This window comes from Lutjanus erythropterus, chromosome 15, assembly GCF_056507025.1.
Source record: "Lutjanus erythropterus isolate fLutEry1 chromosome 15, fLutEry1.hap2, whole genome shotgun sequence".
Classification (NCBI taxonomy): domain Eukaryota; kingdom Metazoa; phylum Chordata; class Actinopteri; order Lutjaniformes; family Lutjanidae; genus Lutjanus; species Lutjanus erythropterus.
The window spans coordinates 32364892-32386333 of NC_139331.1; the positions used below are offsets into that span (position 1 = coordinate 32364892).

Consider the following 21442-nt stretch of genomic DNA (forward strand, 5'->3'; position numbering starts at 1 on the left):
TAGTAAAAGAAAATCATCTTCAACTAAATTTAGGATTGAATTTAGGATAAAATAACACTTGCAAAATGTCAAAAATCCCTAAATTTCACTGAACACACACCCTTTCTACCATGATGGTAAGAATGGACTGTAAATGTCAAAGAACACCCTTTTTGGTGACTATAATTTAGAAGAACAAGGACTGTGGATTTAGCCACTAGGTGAAGGCTGTAGATCCCAGCTGGTACTTTTGTTGAATGTCTCTCTTTCAGCCTTGCATTTCCTGTTAGCTCTCCACTATGTACTACTACTAGTGTAGGCGATGATTAACGGGATACATTTTAGACTTTCCTCTGATATTTGGGTATTTTTGTAATCTACTGGATAATTTGACCTCTTTAAGCCTTGTAAAAATGAATGTATTTATGTAATGAACGTTAATTTCAATTAATAGATTTCTGCAAATGAAAGCAGGTATGCTTTTAAAAAGGCTAATAAAAAGCTAAATCATTGTTGACCATTGCAGATGTGTTCCTAAATTGCATTTGGGCCAACGCGTTCCACCTCTTTTGGTCTTCAGATGGACTGTTTACCTGCGTGCAACCAAAGCCAGCTCAAATGTGATTGGTCAATACTCCCCGGATTACAAACAGAAGCCAAAATCTTGTAACTTGCCTCAGTAGCGTAGCCAGAAAAAAAGGCTGTGTTTTTCTTCTCCATACAGGTTTTCCTACAACATAGCCATAACATAGTGCAATGACATTTACCTGAAATTTTACAGGGACACACCCTACCAGTGCAAGTTGACAGCTTAAAGACGGCATGACTCTACCTTAAATTATTAAATTATTTAATTAGACTGTAAGTTCTGTAAATTGCATTGTTTACTACACCACTAATCTCCCATGATGGTTGCTAGTGTCATGGCTATTTGCACACGTATCAGCTTAAATAAATTAGATTGGTAGGAAGGCCGTGTATGACCTTGGAAACTAACTAAACATTTATTTCTCTATCAGATTTTTAGGTGTCCCAGCTGCCTCTTTATATGCATTGATCTGTTCATAGAGATCAAGAGGTGCAGATAGTGACAAAGATCACAAATAGATAATGCTTTTTGGGGGGTTTCTTCCAAAAAAAGTCAGTTTTTCTGCCAACGAAGCTAAATTCAAAGAAGAAGAAGATAATTCAGGGAAGAAAAGTAGAAAATCTATTGAATATTTTTTTAAAACAACATACCTGTCCCTGTGTCACCTCTGTGTCCTCCAGCAATTCAAGTACCTTCCTTTCACTTTGTTCATTTAGCTGTGTGGCTTTGTCTCGTCCCTCCAGCTCTTCTGTAAGTTTGGACACCGGGTGTTTAGGGTCACTTGCTTCTTCTGTGTTTTCTCCTTCTGCCATCTCTAAAAGTCCTGTACCCGTGCTCCGTGCAGTGTCAGCAACAATCCACTGTTTGTTGTCACCAGCAGGTATTTGTGTTTCAGCTGAGGCATCCCCCTCCACAGTGCAAAAGACTGAGCTCATTGTTTGCTCTTCAGTGTGACAGAAATCTGTCACCTCGTCTTGTTTGACATCCGGAAACGTCGATTCTGCTGCATGTGCACCGGTGAGCTGACACTCAGCAACACTGCCATTTGATTTGGAGGAATTCAACGCCTTACTGTACATCAATTCATGTGCTTCTGGCTTGTCTTTGCTCGATAATTTGGCACTTGTGGATTTTGCTTCCACCGACTCTGTACTTACTAATGTTGGAGGATTTCCTGCCTGTGAGTCTGCCACTTGAGACTCGTTTAATTTAAGACTCATTACAGAATGTTTTTTCAAGTCTGTTTCATCCAATTCAGGACTGATTAATGTTGAACAGAGTCCAGATTTCTTCTCAGGAAATCCTGAACTTGACACCTCTGTGAGCTTTGCATCACAAAGCTCTTCCCCCTGTGAACATGTGAGGAGTTCTGGACTACTAGTTTCAACATTTTCTGTTTGCTGCACGTTGTGCGGCTGAAACTCTGGCAGATCGACGTCCAACACTATTGTAAACACTTTCTTTGGGGTTACGCTGACATCCTCACAGCGTCTCTCTTGTTCTTGAGCATCGGTAACAGCCTTAAATGTGTCTGATTGTTCTGCTAGAAGTTCAGACACATTTTCATTGACATCCTCACAGCATTTCTCTGTTTCTTGCGCATCAGTAATGGCCTTAACTGTCTCTGATTGTGTATCGTACAGCTCTGCTCCCTGAGGACATCTGAGTGCGTCTGGATCAATGTTGTCATCTACCTGCATGTCCTGTGGCTCCATGTCCAACACTATTGTAAACACTTTCTTCGGGGTTGCACTGATGTCCTCACAGTGTTTCTCTTGTGCTTGAGCATCTCTAACTGCCTTAGATGTCTCTGATTGAAGGACAGATGCACAGTCAGGGACAGAAACGGTGAAGTTGTCTGGCTTTGTCGCTGAGGATCCAACCAGGGATGTGGCGCAGCGTTCTGAGGTGATTTCATCCGTATTGTCTGTCGCTGTAGCTGACAATTCTGAGTCCTGTGTTGAGGTAGAGTCTTGCAATGGTTCAGTGCTCTTTTGCTGAGCTGTTAAACTCTTGTTGAGAGTAAGGAGCGAGTCTGACATAAAAGGCTCTGTGTTATTTCCAGATAGTGTCATGTGCCCGTTGCTTAAAGGATTGCTATGAGTGTTCAATGTACTAGAACCAACCTTTGGCACGGGACAAGTCTTTAGGTTTATTTTTGGTGGAGTTGATGTTAACTGCTGTGATTTTTCTTGGGTATTTGATTTGAAAGCCTCTGGAATTTCTGCCGTTTCCAAAGTGCTTTTGGTTTTAATTTTGCTGTCACTCTGATCAGAGTTTTCCTTGCTGTCTGCCGAAGAAAGGGAAGGAGAGGAAGAAGGACACGTAGCTGGAGTGTCATCAGGTGAAGCTAAATATGATGCACCACTTTCACGTCCAGCTCCTTTAACATCTTTGTCCAACTCCATTTCACACTGACCTTGACCGACCTGTGAAACCTGTTGAACAAAAATAGTAACCACAAAATCTTTGTATTATCATCATCATCATGTCTAATGGTACAAGTCTATGAGTGAGGAGAAACTCACCAGGCCTTTAGTAAAGGTTTCAAGCACAGGTGTGCTTTTACTGAGAGCATCTGAAGCACTTTTCTCCAGTTTCTTTGACACTTTTTTTCCCAGGCAGCTTTGAAGAAAGTCTTGTTCTGAGAGCACTTCATGAACTGCTTGTTGATGCCACAGACCCTCATCCAGAGCTGCCTATAAGACCACAGACAGACATATAAGCTCAAAGATACATATTCACAAGTAAGTTATATTTCAGAATCTAACTATTCAAATTTTTTTTGGTCTCATTAATCGAAGTTGTGTGAACAAGAGAAAGGGCAACAACCAGCACAAGCAGTACTCTGACAGTTTTGATTTTTGCTGATCTTAAACTTCATTTTGCTTATTTGTGTGCTGTGAGAGTCCACAGACTAACTAATCTAACAGATCTGTGAGGCTGTACATGAACAGTGGGGCTTTGAGCTAAATGCTAACATGCTCACAGTGTTAATATTAAAACACAGATTTTGAGTTTTGTGAACATTTTCAGTTCTGGGCTGGTGATGCTCATCGTATCGAACCTGCTCCGTATTAAGTAAGAGGTTTTGATTGGCGCAAAGAGATGCAGGGATGGTAGAAATCTCTCTGAATTGGTTGTTGGACATATTTGCCAAAGCAAATAAAACATGACCTTGCAGATTTGTTTGGCTCCCAGGCTAGAAAATGCTAGAAACATTCATTTTTAGTCAAGTTTTTGGTCATTAAAAAAGCACTGGATAAATTTTGGACTCATGTTGGTGCAAGATGAAAAGTTAAAAGTTAACAGATCTCCAAAGTTATTACAATTAATCCTATGAGCAATACGTATATACAGAATTCCTTGGCGATCCATTCGGTAGTAGATGAGATATCTCACTTGGTGGCGTTAGAGGAAAAGTCAGGGCATCACCAAAGTCATGAGGGTGCAAAGTTTTGTGCTTTTTGGATATTTTGACCTGCTGGTGGCGCAAGATCAAAAAGTCATTCATAAGGCTTTAGATTTCATCCTCTGGCCACAGTGAATGTCTGCACAAAACATAAACCACATAGCTTCCAGGCTATGAATCCTCTAACCTATCTATACAATTGAAACAATGGTTAGATATACATATAATAAAAGGTTGCCACATCTTTCATAGACAATGTTAGAATTACTGCACATGAGCAAACAAAAGACCATCATTAAAAAGACTGGCCGAACAGGAATAGCTCTATTGGAGTTTGTCTTTCAGAGTTTTTGGCAGTGGCAGATGGTAAGGCTGATGGGAAAATGAGTCACAACATGTTCATCATCTTTTGTACTGCCAGAGACCAAACCTTTGAGAAATCTAGCCACATCCTCCATGTGAGGACTATCACAAAGAAGAGGAGGGACAGAAGTAAAGAATGGACCTGTGGCATTTTAAGAGCTGCTCTGCAAAACACGTTTATGTTCTGCAGGATATAAAAATCAATAGATTTTTGAAAAAATAAATAAATAAATGGGACAGAAGACAACCCTAATGTACTGTCTGTTTTTAAAGTTTGTTATAAGTATGCATATGTGTGATGTTCTGGGTTTGAATAAGATGATTAAAAGACATTTTTTATGGACACATTAGTCTGTTTTACCTGCGTGGGTGATGGCGGTTTGGTTTGTGCTGTTTGGCTCCACTTCTGCAGCTGGCTGATGACCTGTCTAACCCTATTAGCAGTGTTTTCGGCACACGCTTGCTTCTTTTGTAGAAAAATGGACCTGAGGCTACAGAGCAAGAGAGAAAGGGAGCGAGAGAGAGAGAGAGAGAGAGAGAGAAAGGCCAAGAGAGAAGAGGAGGAGGAGAATTAAATTAGCATTACTGTCTCCATTACTACTGGGCCACTTTTCCTTGCATAACTGTGAATACCAAGAAACCTTAACCAGGACTCTTCCTGATTTGTGGCAGAAAATCTGATTTTGAGCTAAATTTATGTCCACGTTCCTCCATGAAGGGTCATTTGTAATAAAGAAGAGTTTTTACTGTAATTATAACAGTGTCTTAGCGTTAATGCAGTGACAAATTGACCTTAAAACTTTGCACATAGTGCCGTTACATTAAACGTATCCATACATCTTGTGAGAAACATTTGGATGATTAATCTTGACATTAGAAAGTTCATGTATAAAAAGAGTAAATTCCTACAAATGCCAAAGCATAAGGCTTGATGAAAAGGTTTGTGCATGTTAATAAAAGTTTAGATCAAAACTGGACGCTTTACTGTTTAAAAATGCTTTCATTTGAGGCTTGAGGGAAAATAGCACAAACTCATTTCTATCCACATTACGACTACGGTGTTGTCAGCTACATGCATGTAACTTAAAAAAAACTTCTGCATCTCATGTTTCATTTTGCATTTTGTTACAAGTGCAAGTCCACATGATGAATTTATATGAAATGACACTGTCAGGTAAATTACCTGTTGATCTCCATTCTATCATACCAGCAACTTAAGCACTAGATCTACTAACTGGTAAAACTGCTGCCTCCTTTTATGCACCCTGGGCGACGGAATGATCTGCAAAATACCATCACTGTACCTTGAAAGCACTCCCATCCTTGAACACCTTTAAATGTTTTGCCCTGAAGGAAACATGTTGCAGTTTTACATAATCTTTTACTTGACGTGGAATCAGTTATGAACATTGCCGGCTCTTCTCTTACTATTTCTCTTGTGTTGCCTTTATGTTTGTGTTGGAAACTGTTTTTATGTGAAACTGCGAATGTTGCTGTCTTGTTTCTCATTGGGTCCTTCTGAGCGAAATAAAGGATAAATAAAATAAGCTGAAATAATCACTCTGAGGAACGTGACCTCTCCGTTTTGAAATTAGATAAAGTACCTGTCAAGTTCCTTGGAAACTGCATCAAGAGTTGAAATGACGCCTGAAGGAAGCGTTTCTTGTGCGAAGCTCGACTCTCCAGTTTTCTGCAGGTTGCTGACTCTTGCAGCCAGCTGTGTCAGCCTTGTGTCACAATCCTGAGAGAGAGAGAGAGATGCGTCTTTGATGATGCCGTCTCCTGTGCGAGTGCGTTTAAGATAGGTGTGTGGACAAATCTGTGACCTTGTCATGCTGTTATTCAGGGATAAAAAAAAAAAAATACCTGTACTGTGTGCCACTGCTGTTTGAGCTGACTGATATCAGACAACTCCTCATGGTTCTCACACAGATTTCCAACATTTTCAGCCAGATCTTTCAGTTCTTTCTGCACACAGGAGACCTCTTCCTCCACTTGTTGAACTCTCTGGTTGCTGTTTTCTGTGAGCAGTGCCAGATTTTCTCTGATGCTGCTCTCTACTGCCCTCTTGTGGTTCTGGAGGCTGTCGACTTGCTGTGAGAGGCTGACCCGGGCTTCGGCCGTGGAACTGGCTGTGATTGAGTCCTTGAGTGTTACAATCTGTGAAAGGTCTTTTTCGATGTCTGTTACTTCTTGCAGCAAAGCCTGGAAAGTGAAGACAGTGACAGATAAACATGTGTATTCTCATAAACAGAAATACAATATAAATAGCTTACTTAGGAAATTCACTATCCTCTTGATAAAAATGTCTGTTTCGTGGTTATAATGCAGAAGGAATGTGAGATAAACAATATAAGAGAGCGTGCATGTTATTCACTGGGTCAGTTTACTAAATGGACATCACCTCCAGAGCTGCTACATCAGTGATCGGTCCAGCTGAGCTTTCTTTCTGGGCTTGACAGGCTGACATCCTTTCCTGCAGGGATGTCAATTTGCGGTGGCAGTCCTGCAGTAACTGGCCAAAATGTTCCTCATTACACACACCTTCCTCGAGGCGGGAACACACACCCTGTGGACATTTCAGATGCACCAAGCCACAGTCAGACGGGTTATCATTTCACAGAGTTATTGCGATTATATTAAACTGGTGGTTCCCGACCTTTGTTTGTCTGACGTTCTCTTGAATCCCTATCAGATGAGCTCAAGTATCCCTTCATCAAGACAACCTGTCATGTTCTAAATTTGTTCATTTCAAGTGATTTTTAAAGTGGCTGTAAACACAACATAAAACGATTATTGTTTAAATATATATATATAACTTAATTGTCGATGTTTATGTTAGTTTGTTTTATTACTGCCACCACTTTTTCCATTGCTTTTAGCGAACTATTAATACTGTTTATTACTTTTAGCCAATTCTTAACAGGGCTGATGGCCCAGTGGTAGGGTCAGTTTTAGGGTTTGCCCTCACATCAATCGGTACTGGGGTGTATTTTCAGCAGCACAGATGCCACTGAATGATTATAGAAATATTATAGGAATATTATAGATATACTAAAGGCAGCAGTGTGTCTGTATGATCCTCTCACTCTTCTGCAGCTACACGTTGCTACATGCCACTTTGATCAATTTGACGGTGACACTTTATAGTATATAAGATACCATGTAGTGTAGAATTTAGTGTTTATAGTAGTTTAGAGGATATTATAGAAGTCAAAACTGTACGTTTGGATGATGGAACCATGATTATCAGTTCTATGAAAAGTTTTACCTTCAGCTCTGCCATCAGTGACGAGCAGCAGGTCTCCAGCTCATCAGAGGAGGGCTCGCTCCAGACGGTGTCGCCGGTTTGTTCAGCCAGCCGCCTCCTCTGCTCAGCCAGGCTGGTGAGAGTCAATTGCAGGGATCCAGTCTCATCCTGCAGTTGACAGGCTAGAAGGCAGATTTGTCTGTGCTCAGCTGTGCCAGGCCAGGGGAATGAAGCGGGGAGCCGAGCAGCTCTGTGCTGCAGCTCCTCCACTCGGCGACAGGCCTGATGTCTCTGGTCCAGGTAGGAGGAGGTGAACTCTACATCAGGCTGTGGGACACTGAAGTAACAACAGAAACAAAGATAGAATAACAGACCTAGAATATCCTGGGTTGGACACAGCAGGTAGTGAATGGCATTAGGCAGTATACCAGTGTGGACCTCTGTCGTGATTACTGTGACCTCTGATAGTGAATGATGTACCTGTTTCAAAGGTATAAAAGCTTGAGAGAATGATTAGCTGTTATGTTAGAAGGTGGCTTGGAGTCCCATGCTGCCTCTCTATTTTGGGCCTGTGTGGAAAGGGTGTAAATGTGCAAAAGCAGGGCTGCAAACAACACTGTTAGAGCATAATGATGAAGCAGTATGGATTACAGTGCCAACAGTCTCAGCAGGGAGGGAGTGAAACCCGAGGGAGGCAGTTTTGCTGGCGAAGGCAGCACTGACTCAGACATTAGGATATAGCAGGGCAGGTAGAGCATGGGCGTGGGGCGTTTGGACTAAGAATAACAGAGGCTACATGGAGCGAAACAACAGCAGTGGACAGGAGGAAACTAGTTTGAGAGGAATTTCAGAGGCAAGAACAGGCAGCTAGATGTGCAAGAGAAATCTCTGAGGCAAAAAAGGGCCAGAGGATAAGTAGGGAAGGTGTAGAAAGGATGAAATTTAGCTGGAGAGAAAAATGGGGTATGGAGGCAGGCAGGATTAGATTCATGTGAGGAGCAACTTATGATCTCCCCAAAATCTTAATAAAAATAAAGGCATGGACCCTGCATGTACGTTACATTCTGATATATCCTCATATCGTCCCTTTTGACCAAGTGTTGCTGACGTGTTAAGTTGCAGAAGTAAACACAGCAGATGTAAAAAGGAAACAAGACGGGATGTTGTTTGTTTGTGAGAATGGCAGCAAACAGGTATGATGTTGGGAAGTGGTTCCAAACTTTTTCCTTTTTCTATCACTGAATAACTTGACGACCCCTGACTAAATGGCATAGCTCATGAATATTTCATATTATATTCAATAACAGTCCAGAACAACTGATAAACTGCACCAGTAACCCAAAAAGTGAACATAATAACTGCAGGAAGTTATTTTTAGAAAGATTTTAAACAACTCTGTTTGATTTATGTATTTATTTTACTATTTTAATACGTAATTGGGCTACTTTTTTGTACAAATTTAGTGTTTCTTTCTCCCTTACACTTGGATATTGTGTATTTTAACTCTCTGGTTGCTTTAAAGATGTATTTTTCTAATGCAGGACGAGGATGTTTTGCAGAGAGATAAGGCTCAGTGACTATAAACTTGTGTTCAGGTCTTCATCATGCCCTCATCCTCTGAGATTTTTTTAAGTTTATATCTTAAATAATAATCTAAACTTTAAACTGACAATTGGTGTTATTCAGAGAAATTAATGAGACTCTATATATATGGAGGCCCCTTAACATCATATAGGCCTCACAACCATCCATGAATCTTTTGTGACCCCAGTTGGGGGACCCCAAGGTTGGGAACTTTTTGCTTCAAATTGACTTAAGATCTACAGTTGTTCAATCGATCCATGATGATCAGGCTTAAGTTTATGATTTATCTGTCATCACTGAGGAAAAGTCACACGCTGGATCCGCTCACCTGTGACGAGGCTGAACTGGATCCTTCCACCGCTCCTCTGTTTCCTGAATGTCCCGTTTCAGGTCGTCTCCATCACGCAGTCTGCGGCTCAGACCATTTCCAGAAACTCTGAGCTCTTCTAGACGAGCCTCTGCTGTTGCGTTTCCCACCACCTGAAAGATATTTCTACAGATTAGTTATTTGACTCTTTCCACTGTAATCGCACCAACTGGTCTCTGCACAGACTGAAGATTGTGCTGCTGATCGTGTTTTTAATCTGAGCAAACTGACCCGCCGTTCCAAAATGTTTTCAAAAATAAACAGACACTCCTTAGTGAAGAACAAGTAGAAACAAATGCACCTGAAAAGATCAGATCTGTGTGACCACACCCTCATATGACATTAGACACCACTGTAACTCAGTTTAACACAGGTGTAGAAGTACTGATACTACACTGTAAAATACTTTTACAAGTCCTTCACTGAAAATGTGACTTAAGTAAAGTTTGCAAGTATATAAGTAAAGTATGTAAAGTATTAAAAGTAAAAGTAATCAATACAGGAAAATGTCCCCTGTGGTTGTTATACTGTATATAATATATTATATTATTATGACTCATACATTAATGTAAAAGCAGGTTTGTAAGGACGAGCTCATTTTGAATTTTGAACTATTTTGTTCAGGACTGCAACTAATGCTGTAGTTTCTGTAGTTTTCTGTAGTGAGAAATGTGATACAAAAACCTAAAGCAACACCTTCACAATGTTTGTTTTTTTCCACTAATTTTTCAAACCTCAAAATGATCAAAAATGAACTAAAATGATTAAAAGGAAAAGCAGCAAATCTTCATATTTTTGAAACTGGAACTATGAAATATTTTTGAAAAATGAAAAATTATTTACAATTTATTTATTTATTTATTTACAATAAACAATTAATATAATATAATTTGCCAGATGTGTAGAGAAATTGTTTTCTTACTTGAGCACTGTGAAGTTTCGGCTCTACGTGACTCTGGATGCCGAGGTTTTCACCGAGTGGAGAGTCAGCGACCTGCCTCACATCTCCAACTGATGGTGAAGTGGACTTTGTGGAGACACGCAGCAGACTGGTTTGAAAGTTGTTGTATCGTTCCAGCAGTTTGCTGCTCTCTTCCACCAGAACACACTGCTGGAGTGTGCTGCTCTGTAGGGATGACACGAGCCGATGGAGGGCCTCTGTCCTCAACCTGCAAGGGAAAACACACTCAGTTACACGTTATTTACACCTGCAAATGTTAGTGAGGGGGGCTAAAAGTGAGCTTTGTCTTTGTCAGATTACCAAGAAGAGAAGGAAAACAGACCAAAGGAAAATAGACCGTCACAACCTGCAGGTTCTTTACGGCACACAAGAACACTTAATTGACAAACTTTCATGTTAAAGCAAAAATGTGTCATTAATTGTTCCTCCAGCTTTTTGTGTACTCAATTTAACTGTCCACCTACTGCGGATTTCTTCCTGAATTCTTACTGCTTTCTACAACCTCCTGGGTCCAACTGAACAGCCTTGAACCTACCTCTTCCTTTTAGTTTTCTATATTTTGGAAAATGTTGCATTTATACAGTGAGAATATCAACTGTAGCCGTCTGTAGACTAATTATACAGAGTTTATCTGCGCTGCAAACTGCCTGATAACACATCATAAATAAACATAAAGTCTTGACCTCAAGTTTACCTTTGTTGAAGTGAGTCCTCTTGCAGGAGACTAAGATCCTCCTCCTTTGCTGCTTTTTCTTCAGCAGCTCGCAACCACTGCTCCAAATCCTCACTCTCTTGTTGCAGCCTACAAGATACATACAGTATGAATGCAGGCGTGACAAAGAAACACGTGCACAGTTTTGACAACACATTGTGGATTACAGCAATATGAAAGTGAGAAAATGGCTCTGCTGCAGAAGACAAGACAGACTTCAGAAAACAAGTTGAACTTGTCCTGCTGAGTTTGAACTATATGAATCTCTAAAACTGCTCGTATGAAAAGCTTGTGTCTATTATTGTTTCAAGGATATGTCTGGATATTCTGTATTTTCTTTACTGTCAATAAATCCCATGAAAAGGCCAAAACCAACAATGAATTCAACCTACCAACAAGTATTTCCTGTATAGCCAGACTCTCACATACTTTCTTCTTTATTCCTTTGACTGCCACTGTTGCATCATTTCATCAGTGATCAACAGAGTTGCACTGGATGACATGTTCGTCATTTACCATGAACATCAGCACTGTAGTTTGTTTTCAGTTAATCCCACACACACTGTCCTGTTGCCGTAAATATTCAGGAACTATTCAGGATTTATTGACAAAAAAATAATAATTTAAATCAAGCTGCAGTGTGGAAACTTTCAACATGTTTAAAAATTAGTTTGTATTTGTGATCAGATCATGTGATCATCTGTTTTCACATAGTACTGTCTAACATTCTGTTATCTTGATTTTGTAAAATCTTTTAAAATTATAAGATAATTTAGAATAGGCCAGAACAAGAAACAAAACATGATATGCAAATTATTAATATCTGATATCATCTAAAGTATTACAATTGATTACTTTGAGTAATGACATGCATTATGTTTTTTTCTCACACTGTTCTTTCAGACTCATTAGTTACTGTTCTCAGTCAAGTAAAATCTGGTTTTGATTGCTTTGTTTCTTTGCGCAGATCCCCTGATGACAACCTTTGAAACGCAACGAAGTGATCAAGCAGCTATTAGAAAAAATGAACAGAAAGCATCTGAACAAGCTCCTGAAATACCTGCCCAGCTGCTCACTCATGGCCTCATTGTAATGTGTAAATGCTGCATGTTATGCTGAGTGATGTGTGTGTATACATGCTACACGGTTCACAAGAGACACTTCACTGCAGATGTGTGAACATTACATGACAGCTGAACTGAAACGTGAACCTGAAAAATCTAAGCACGTTGTGTGTTACCTGTCGAGAGCCTGGATATTCCTCTCGGTCTGTTCTTGCACCACAGTGAAGAGCTGATGGGTGTTTCTGATTTTCTCCTGCAGCAGAATCCCGTCTGCAGACAAACTCTGCAGGCTGCCTGGTTGCGCTATGGAGGCCAGAACACGCAGATCCTCCAGCAAACTCTCCGCCTGCTCATCCTGAGTCTGTAGATCGAAAAGTAGATCCTGTACAGAAAAATAAGTTACTGGCAGTGATTAACATTATACATACCTACATATCAATATATAATGTGGCTACCTCAAACATTTACACAAACACTAACTTCAGTGTCAAAGTTCAGAGCTACTATATGTACAATAGACAGGATCCAAAGCTTTGTGTGTTAGAATAATGTCGAGATGTATTTTATGTGTTCATCACACAAATCTACCTCATTCAAGCGCTCACCTTAAGTTTAGCAAGGACTGTTGCAACATCTGACCCACTGAGCGTGAGGAGGGAGTCCTGAATCTTCTGGAGGGAGTTCAAGCATACAGCCATCCTGGCAGTAATTTGTCCCTTTGCAGCCACCGTCTGCCTGTAAACATCCTCAGCTTCAGAAACAAGCTCCTTCAGCTGCTCTATCCTCTTCCTCGTCTGGGTCTCCACAACCTAAAAAAAAAATCAAGAGACCAGTCATCAAAGTTTTTCAATAGTAGCATCAACAGTAACAGCTGGACTTTAACCTTTTCCAGATGTAAACTGACCACCAAAGTGCTGCCTAACTGTCAAAAGTCATAATGTGCTGTTGTTGTCCTGTTGTAGTAAACAGGGTAATACAAGTTGAAAATTAAACCAGAACTATGTTTTACCCTGTATCTATCCCACCTGCCAGCTTTCAGCCTGAAACCCTGAACAGAAAACTAAACCACATGCTGCACCTGCAGCTCCAGAAGAGGCTCTGTGCTTTGAAGCAGCGCCTGAATCTCAGCGGCTCTTCGGCGGAAACGCTCCATATTCTCCTCCTGGGCCACAATCTCATTCTGGAGATAGTTAAAAAGAGATCATCACTGTTTAAAGAAGAACTCTGGAGAACATTTAACGTCCCATACCACAGCCCAAACAGGTCTGAACTGAAACAGGAAGACGGTTTTTACCTGCAAGATCCTGATGTCTTCCTCTGTCTGAAAGGATGGAGACTGAGTAAATACTGTGAGTTTATTGGCGGTCCAGCTGTCCACCTCTGCTCCCAGCTGGAGGACACCGTCCCACAGAGTGATGCCACGGTGCAGGTTGTCAATGTAGGAGTCTGTTCTTTCTGATATCTGCAAGAATTTGAGTCGCAATGAATGCTGACGCTCATCATGAAAGCAAACAAAGAAAAAGAAAACAACCACCCCACCAACACCACAAACACAGGAAAATATTATTTTTTTTAAAAAAGTACAAAACTGAGCAAAAAGCAGTGAGTTGAAACTTTAAAATGACTGAACTCACATCCAGCCAGCGGTCCATGAGAGCATCTGCTTCACTGTCAAATGGGATGGCGGTGCATTGTGGGATCTGACGCAGATGTGCCTGAAGCTGCCTGCAGACGGTGCGAACCTCCTCTACGCCGTCGCCGAGGCCGTTCAGCTCCGCTTTTGTTTCCTGGACCTGAGAAACCACACACACACACACACACACACACACACACACACACACACACACACATGATGATGACTGTACATCATCAGCATGTTGACCAACAACCCAAACTTACAAAACGTGTGGTGGTATACCTTAGTGTGCAGCCTCTGCAGGTTGTCTCTCCCCATGTAGGAGGCTTGTTCGCTGATGGTGCTTTCTGCCCTCTGCAGCGTCCCATTCAGCTCCCCTCGAACGCTCTGAAACCTCTTCAGCAGCTCTGTCAGACCTTTACATCGTTCCAGCCTGTAAGTGATCCATACACACAAACTCAGCGAACAAACATACGTCACAGGAGTAAATCACAAAGGAGTGAAACTGCTCTCTTTACCGTTCAGTTACAGCTTTCTTCACCTCCTCCCAGACTTCCTCCACCTCTCTAGTTTGACTCACATCAGGGGTTCCTGATTGTGAAGATGCTTCTTGTATGTGCTGAAGCTCAGCGAAGTGGCCAGCAAGACGACTTTCCAGCTCAGTTAAGGCTCGTGTCCTGCAGCAGACGGCACAATTATTAGTTTACTGAGTCACCTGTAGACAGGGGGGCGGCATAAGAGAGGTGTGAATGTAGTTTATATGACATCTGTTAAAAGTTATTATTTTAACGTAGTTGGAACACCAGTTAGGAAATGCTCAGATAATAAAATAATATGTAATACAACAGGAATATTTCCATTTTGACATTATAGCGCAGCAGCTACTGAGTCTGTCCCAGTCTATCCAGCCATTTTAAAAGTTAAAGCTCCTCTAGTGTAAGTGTCAAGTTTGAACTGGATCATATTTTAAAGGTGAGTTTAAAGTTTTGGTGCAACAGAATTTAATTTAACCTAAGTTTAGAGTAAAAACTAAGCTGAGGTTTAAACTGAATCTTTCATTATGTTAGGCTAGTTTCAAAGTTTCATGAAACAGGATTTAAAGTTAAGCCATGATTTAATCGGGTTTGGATCTGATTTGGTTTTGGTCTCAGATCAGTGTCGTACCTCTGTTGCAGGGCAGGCAGGGTGGGCTCCTGTAACCTCAGCTGCTCAGCTGCTCCCTTTATCTCCCTCAGTGTTCCTAACAAGGCCACTCTCCTCTGGATTAAACTCTTCTTCTCTTCTTCTTCTTTCTTCATCTGGCTGCTGGTTCTTCTTTTCTGCTCCTTGGCTTCCAGCCTGCTCCTTTGGGCCTCCATCCCTGACTCCTCTTCCATCCCGGTTGGAGTGTGATGCTCCCGCTCCCGTGGTGAATCATTCCCGGTCCTCGTCTGACGAATCTCCACAGAATTCAGTTCTTCATTCTCTTTTCCCACAGGAAACAGTTCATCTTTTCTCTCCCTCTTCCTGGCTCTCGTCAGCTCCATATTCACAGCGTGCCGGGATAATGACGTCACCACATCCTGGCACGTCGCTGTTGCGCCATCCACGGTCAGAGTCATTCCCGCTGCTTTTAAAGAGCTGTCAACACGATGAGATTGTTCCGCAGCAGTCTGCAACTTCTGCTGCACCGCTGCCTGCCAAGAGTGCCTCTCCTGCTCCCAGTCCGCCTCACTGTGCTGTCTGCTGGGGTCCTGGCCTGCCAGCAGCATCGGGATCTCAGCTTTGACTTCCCTCGCTGTGGCAAGGAAGTGATCCAGGGCCTGGGCAGCTGACTGAACGTCCTCCAGCTGCTGTCTGAGCTGCTGCAGATGATGGACACTGTTGCTGAGAGCCAGACAGAGGGGTGAAGGGGATGTGGCTTCAGGCCCTCTTTCCTCTTCAGTAGCTCGTTCTGTCAGCTTCCTCATTTCAGCCTGCAGTCTGTCGTCCATCTCCTGAGTAACAAAAGAGGGATTCATGATAATATTCACATATTTCACAGTCGGAATTAAAGTTTTAATTGTTAGAAAAAAGCACAGATGTACCTTTAAATCAGACACTAGCCGTGGATCAGTAAAGGTGAAGGAGGAAATGTCCACAGGTTGTTTGAGGATCCGGTCCAGTTTTTCTGTGATCAGCGTCATCTGGTCATCTGCAGACTCCATCAGGTCTGCAGTTTTCTCCACAGACGTCATCCTGACACAAACCAAAGCAAAAACAACTTCACTTTTTAGAATAAGCTGTAATATATATATGCTTCAATTTTAATTGTGTAGAGACTACTCTATTTATGGCATATTTGATTAATTAAAGTCACATAAGGCATATTTTACGTAAATAGAAATTATTGCTATGGTACTTTTTACTTGACATCCCTGAGTTTGGTACTGAGACGACTGAATACACTGGACTGTTGAGTATTTGATGTAAAGTTCTCCAACTTATTTTATTTGTTTATATTATATTTTTAGAATTATCTTATAGTTGTTATTACTGCCATCAAGGTTTGATTAATTTATTTTAATTTTATTTTACTTTTAAGCTTTATTGTATCAGCAGTGGGTGAGGATTAGATGGTAAAGAATGGGGAGAAAAATACCAAAATATGGAGGGACAGTCCTTTCTATTTATGTTGTATTTTTTATGTTTTTAAATGTTCCTTTTTTATTATGTATACTAACATGGTTATTAACAAACTCCATCTGCTGCTATTATGTATTATGACTTAAGATCCAGAACATCGACTAAATGGTCCTTGAGATGCAAAGTTTCCTAGGTCAAAAATTAAATTTTATCATATTTACAGTCCTGAAATTATGTGTATCTGACAGCATTTAAGATTAAAATGATTATGTTGCGAGACACTTTTCTCAGTTTCAGTTTTTACTTTAGTTTTAGTTTTTTTATCATTTCTTTCTTAATAGCATAACATGAATATAGATAGCCTTTTTTTTCCTTTTCTAAATCACACAGAAATTCATAACTCTCTTCTCTAAGTTCATAATTTCCCATTATTTTGTCTCTGTCTTAGATTGAATAACATTTTAAATCAGTAGATCGATCACTAACATGGCTAAGTGCTACAAATGTGCTCATGTCTGAAGAATCAGTACTTTAAATAAGGTGTAAGAGGTGCACTGTACGTATGGCAAGCCGTTTTAACATTTAATAGCTAAATTTGACTATCCGGAATTAACATTATAGATATCAATAATTTCATTTTGACTAGTCGTAATTATATTATGACTATTAAGTATTTTCATTGAAGATATCTATAACTTCATTCTGACTAGTCAAAAGTACATTTAGAGATATCTGCAATTCAATTGTGACTAGTCAAAACAGAATTGCAGATATCCGAAATGACGTCACTTAAACCGACACTCGACTCGTCACACATCCTAAATGACAATTACAGATATCTGTAATTCAGTTTTGACTAGGCGGAATGAAAATTAAAGATATCTCAAACGTAATTATGACTAGTCAGAATTGTTGTGCAAGACGTTGCGCATGCGAGGCTTCCCATTCGTTGCTCATTATTATGGCAAGCTTTCCATTGGATACTGGCTCAGTAAACAAAACAATTGAACAGTGTTAGAAGAAGAAATGCACATGAAGAAGAAAAAGTAGAAGAAATGGCGGTTGCTGTTGTGGACAAGGTTGTCAGAAAATGCCACGAAATAGAACAAGTTTATCGCCAAGGAATTTGGTTTGAAGGGTTTTGATTGATTGAATAGGAAGCCCTATAGCCATACACATGGCAAGCCGCTCCTACCACCCACTTGCTCCCGCCTCCCACTTTTACAGATATCTGCAATGTCATTTCGCCTTGTCAAAATCCCAATACAAGATATCTGCAATTACATTCTGACTAGGTAGATTGCAGGTAAAAGATATCTCCAATTCGAGATATCTCTAATCAAAATCCATTCCAAGATATCCACAACCCCATTATAGATATCTACATCTGAATTATGACTATCCATAATCCCAGCTAGAGATATCTGCAACATAATTTTGACTAGTCGTAGTTCCAACTCAAGATATCTATAATGTAATTCTGGCTAGGTAAAACTCATTTTAAGATATCTCGAAAAACAAAGCAGATATCTTGAATTAAGGGCATTTGGAGATATCTTTAAATGGAATTAGGGATATCCATAATTCAGATGTAGATATCTTTAAATGGAATTAGGGATATCCATAATTCAGATGTAGATATCTGCAATGCGAGTTGTGGATATCTGCAATTTAATTACGGATATCTGTAATGACAAACCCCATACACATGAATGGGGAAAGTGATGTCATTTGTCCTAGTAAAAATTACATTGTGGATATCTGAAATGATAATTGTGTATAGGAAGAATTACTTTGTGGATATCTGAAATGTTATTTTTGAATAGGAAGAAATTAATTACAGATATCTGCAATACATATCCAGCCTATCTATTAAATGTTAAAACGGCTTGCCATACTGTACCTGCTCTGTAGGCACATTTGTTGTCCTCTCCACTGCTGAGTCAGCTGCTCCCAGTCTCTTTCCACTTCACCTTTATCGTCCCTGGTCATTAGATGGGAGCACTGGGATAGCTGGGCATACCGGAGCTCAAACTCAAACCACAGCGCCTCTGTCTCCTGCTTTAAAATCTGTTGAAGAGAAACACGTCATTAAAGCAATCACAGCAAATGACTGGTTAGTGATTGTTTAGTCTAGACAGTTTATTCTGCTTTAAGGGCACAATTTGAAAATATTATTTTTTTGATGGTATTGAATAACGGCTGAAAATGAATGTAAAGTGGTGAAGAGATGCTTCAACTTGCCTGTAGTTGCTTCTTTTGGTTCTGCAGGCTGGAGGTGGTGACCGGGTCGGGGATAAACTCCTCCAAACGCTGCTGATTTTTCTGGACTTGAGACCGAAACACCAAGCAGGACTTTCTGTACCTACAGGGAAAGATTCACGCAGCATTTTAATGCAACATTTTCTGACACTGAACAGCTACATGGGAACAGAGCCTGCTGCAAAATCTATGACATCAAGTTCATCTCACTAGTATCTTTCTTTTTCTTATTTTACTGCACTTAAAACAAGGTGCATGGCTGACTTTAAAGACTTCAATGTTGTTTACATGAGTTAAAATGGGTCACATGTGCAGTAACAGACAGTAAATTCACTCTAAAATGTGAGTATTTGTTCTCTTTAAGCTCTAAGTTCAAACTTTATTTCACACACGCTGTCAGTTCTTCAAACACAAACACACCTTTCCAGTACTTCCTGTCCAGAGGAGTCCTCTTCCTGTGTTGGGGCGGCTGTCTCTGCGACGACGGTCCACTCTGCCTCCTGCTTGGTCTCCACACTGTTGCCCCTGACAACCGCCTGGGAGATGGGAGAGTCACATAGTAACAGCCCAGTGAAGAAAAAGAGTAAAAGATGGAGCGGCGAGGGAGCCTATCCAATTACTGTGGATTAGTGCCCCGCAGCTGGTGCTGTGTCTTGTACAGGTCAGTGACAGCCAATGACACTGCTGAGTTCTTTTCTGACCACGAAGACTTAAGGACAGGTCACGTTAAATGAGATTAATTTAGGGAATTAAAGGTCCAGTGTGTAAGATGCACAGGTATTAATTGGTAGAATATGGTAGAAATGAAATAAAATATTCATATTTATGTTTTCATTAGTGTATAATCACCTGGAAATAAGAGTGGTTTTTGTACCACCATGTTTCTACAGTAGCCCAGAATCCCTGTGTGTTGTGTGGGAGTTTCACAGCCACCATAGGTTCAACTACACATCAGGAAGTTTATGGGGATGAGACATATTTGCAGTCTGCAAGCTCACCATTACATACCACTAAATCCTACGCACTGGTCCTTTAACATAAGCAAGATGCATAGTCTAAAATAATAATTTCTCCATACTACAAGTCAAATCATAGCATTTCATACCATTTCACTACTGAAACATCTATCACATATCAAACTCAAAGCTGCATCTGGAATGTTTTTCTAAGGTAAAGACAACATGAAGAAGTGAAGGAAAAATGCTCTGTCATCCTGACAAGGTCGTAGTATGGACGAAGAAATTTAAGTAAGAGGCAGAAAGTATCATATTAATAACTTTAAAGGGATATATTGGATTTTTTTCAAGTGAGGTATTTGTCCATAGTAACTGTATCACCTTCAGCAGATGGCCGTCAGCACGGCCTCAGTTTGGAGAAGCAGCAGGAGTACTTTTGTAGGAAGCTAAGAGATGTACTGAAGTGAACAGGGCCAGCAGCAAAATGTATTTTAGCCATCTAGAAGTGTACTAACTTGCCATCAGAAAGTTCTTTCAGATGGGAAACATCTAAGACAAATATCATTCTCTCCAGGCTAATCAAACTCCACTGACAAAAACAACAATTTTACCTCTCAGAACGCTGGAGTTGCTGATCTACTGCTGCCTCGATCGGTTAATTTGTCTGTGTTATTGTGTGACATCAGGGAATCTGAACTAACCCTTTAAGATTCTGCGTTGTAAAAATAATATTTGGCTGATTGTGGTTTCCCATACAAAATCCAAACTGGGGACATGTTGACTGACATCTACTATAAGTAATACACTGACTATAGATAAGTACCTCATACAACCCCACAATTTTTTTGCCTTCTCAGAAGAAGAAACGGTGTGCAGAAATATGGATGTCCAGGATTTAAAATAAAAAGACTGCATCAAAGTTGACTGTAGAGCTTTCCTCTTGTTTCTTTGATGTAAAGGGTACATATGTCATGTCATAAGTCATAAGAAATCACAAACTACAACATACAACACAAAACTTAACCGCAACTGAATAAAAATAAGATTTTTTTTGTTAAAAATGATCAATGGATTATCAAAATGGTTGCAACTTACTTTAACAGTTGGAAACTAATAATTTAATGCACTATTCATTGCAGCTGTAGACACATCTATAGATAAATGACCCACTTATCACTGGAACCACCTCCATCCAGACCACAAACTACAAAGAAGCTGTTTACTTCACTTTGATTTCACATTAAGTGAATTAACTAAAACAAGGCTCCTGTTTCAAAAAGCACTAAAATATATAGTGGAGTTGAGAAAAACAAGCAAATCTAAACACAAGCCCTCCTGTTCTCTTCATACCTGTATATGAGTTTGAGTTTGCTGACTGCTCTCTGGGATGTGCAGCAGACGAACTTTCAGCTGCTGTTCTTTGGCTCGAAGCGAGGACTTCAGATTTTTCCCCGACCTGCAGCCTCTGCGTTGTGTCAGGTCATCGTCGCTCTCCGCTGGGACGTCCTGCGCTGACTCAGCGCTGCTCGCGGGTGAGAGGTCCTGTTGTGGGCTGTCCTCGCTTTGTTCCTGCAGGAGACTGTTGCTCTGCCCCGTGTCGGCCAACTCGCCAGTCGCTCTTGGCGGGGTGTTTCCCTGGAGCTGCCGTCCCCTGCTGAGTTAAGAAACGTTTATCAGCGGGAGGTCGGGGCCCGTCAGTTAGA

The 21442-nt window shown here is 40.6% G+C and overlaps 1 protein-coding gene across 1 annotated transcript in view; it reads right to left on the reverse strand.

Moving 5' to 3' along the window:
• The window catches only part of syne2a (spectrin repeat containing, nuclear envelope 2a), a 98063-nt gene that overhangs the window by 59362 nt on the left and 17259 nt on the right, over positions 1 to 21442 (reverse strand). Inside the window, exons 26-48 of the mRNA XM_084738218.1 lie at positions 21090 to 21393; positions 19204 to 19319; positions 18766 to 18886; positions 18425 to 18591; positions 15984 to 16134; positions 15082 to 15893; positions 14436 to 14594; positions 14200 to 14350; positions 13916 to 14074; positions 13576 to 13743; positions 13360 to 13461; positions 12887 to 13090; positions 12458 to 12663; positions 11200 to 11307; positions 10467 to 10713; positions 9506 to 9657; positions 7615 to 7930; positions 6748 to 6912; positions 6210 to 6548; positions 5948 to 6084; positions 4705 to 4834; positions 3097 to 3267; positions 1219 to 3006 (exon numbers count right to left, since the gene is read on the reverse strand). Of these exons, the coding sequence (XP_084594344.1) occupies positions 1219 to 3006; positions 3097 to 3267; positions 4705 to 4834; positions 5948 to 6084; positions 6210 to 6548; positions 6748 to 6912; positions 7615 to 7930; positions 9506 to 9657; positions 10467 to 10713; positions 11200 to 11307; positions 12458 to 12663; positions 12887 to 13090; positions 13360 to 13461; positions 13576 to 13743; positions 13916 to 14074; positions 14200 to 14350; positions 14436 to 14594; positions 15082 to 15893; positions 15984 to 16134; positions 18425 to 18591; positions 18766 to 18886; positions 19204 to 19319; positions 21090 to 21393 (6373 nt within the window). The remainder of the gene's footprint in view (positions 1 to 1218; positions 3007 to 3096; positions 3268 to 4704; positions 4835 to 5947; positions 6085 to 6209; positions 6549 to 6747; positions 6913 to 7614; positions 7931 to 9505; positions 9658 to 10466; positions 10714 to 11199; positions 11308 to 12457; positions 12664 to 12886; positions 13091 to 13359; positions 13462 to 13575; positions 13744 to 13915; positions 14075 to 14199; positions 14351 to 14435; positions 14595 to 15081; positions 15894 to 15983; positions 16135 to 18424; positions 18592 to 18765; positions 18887 to 19203; positions 19320 to 21089; positions 21394 to 21442) is intronic.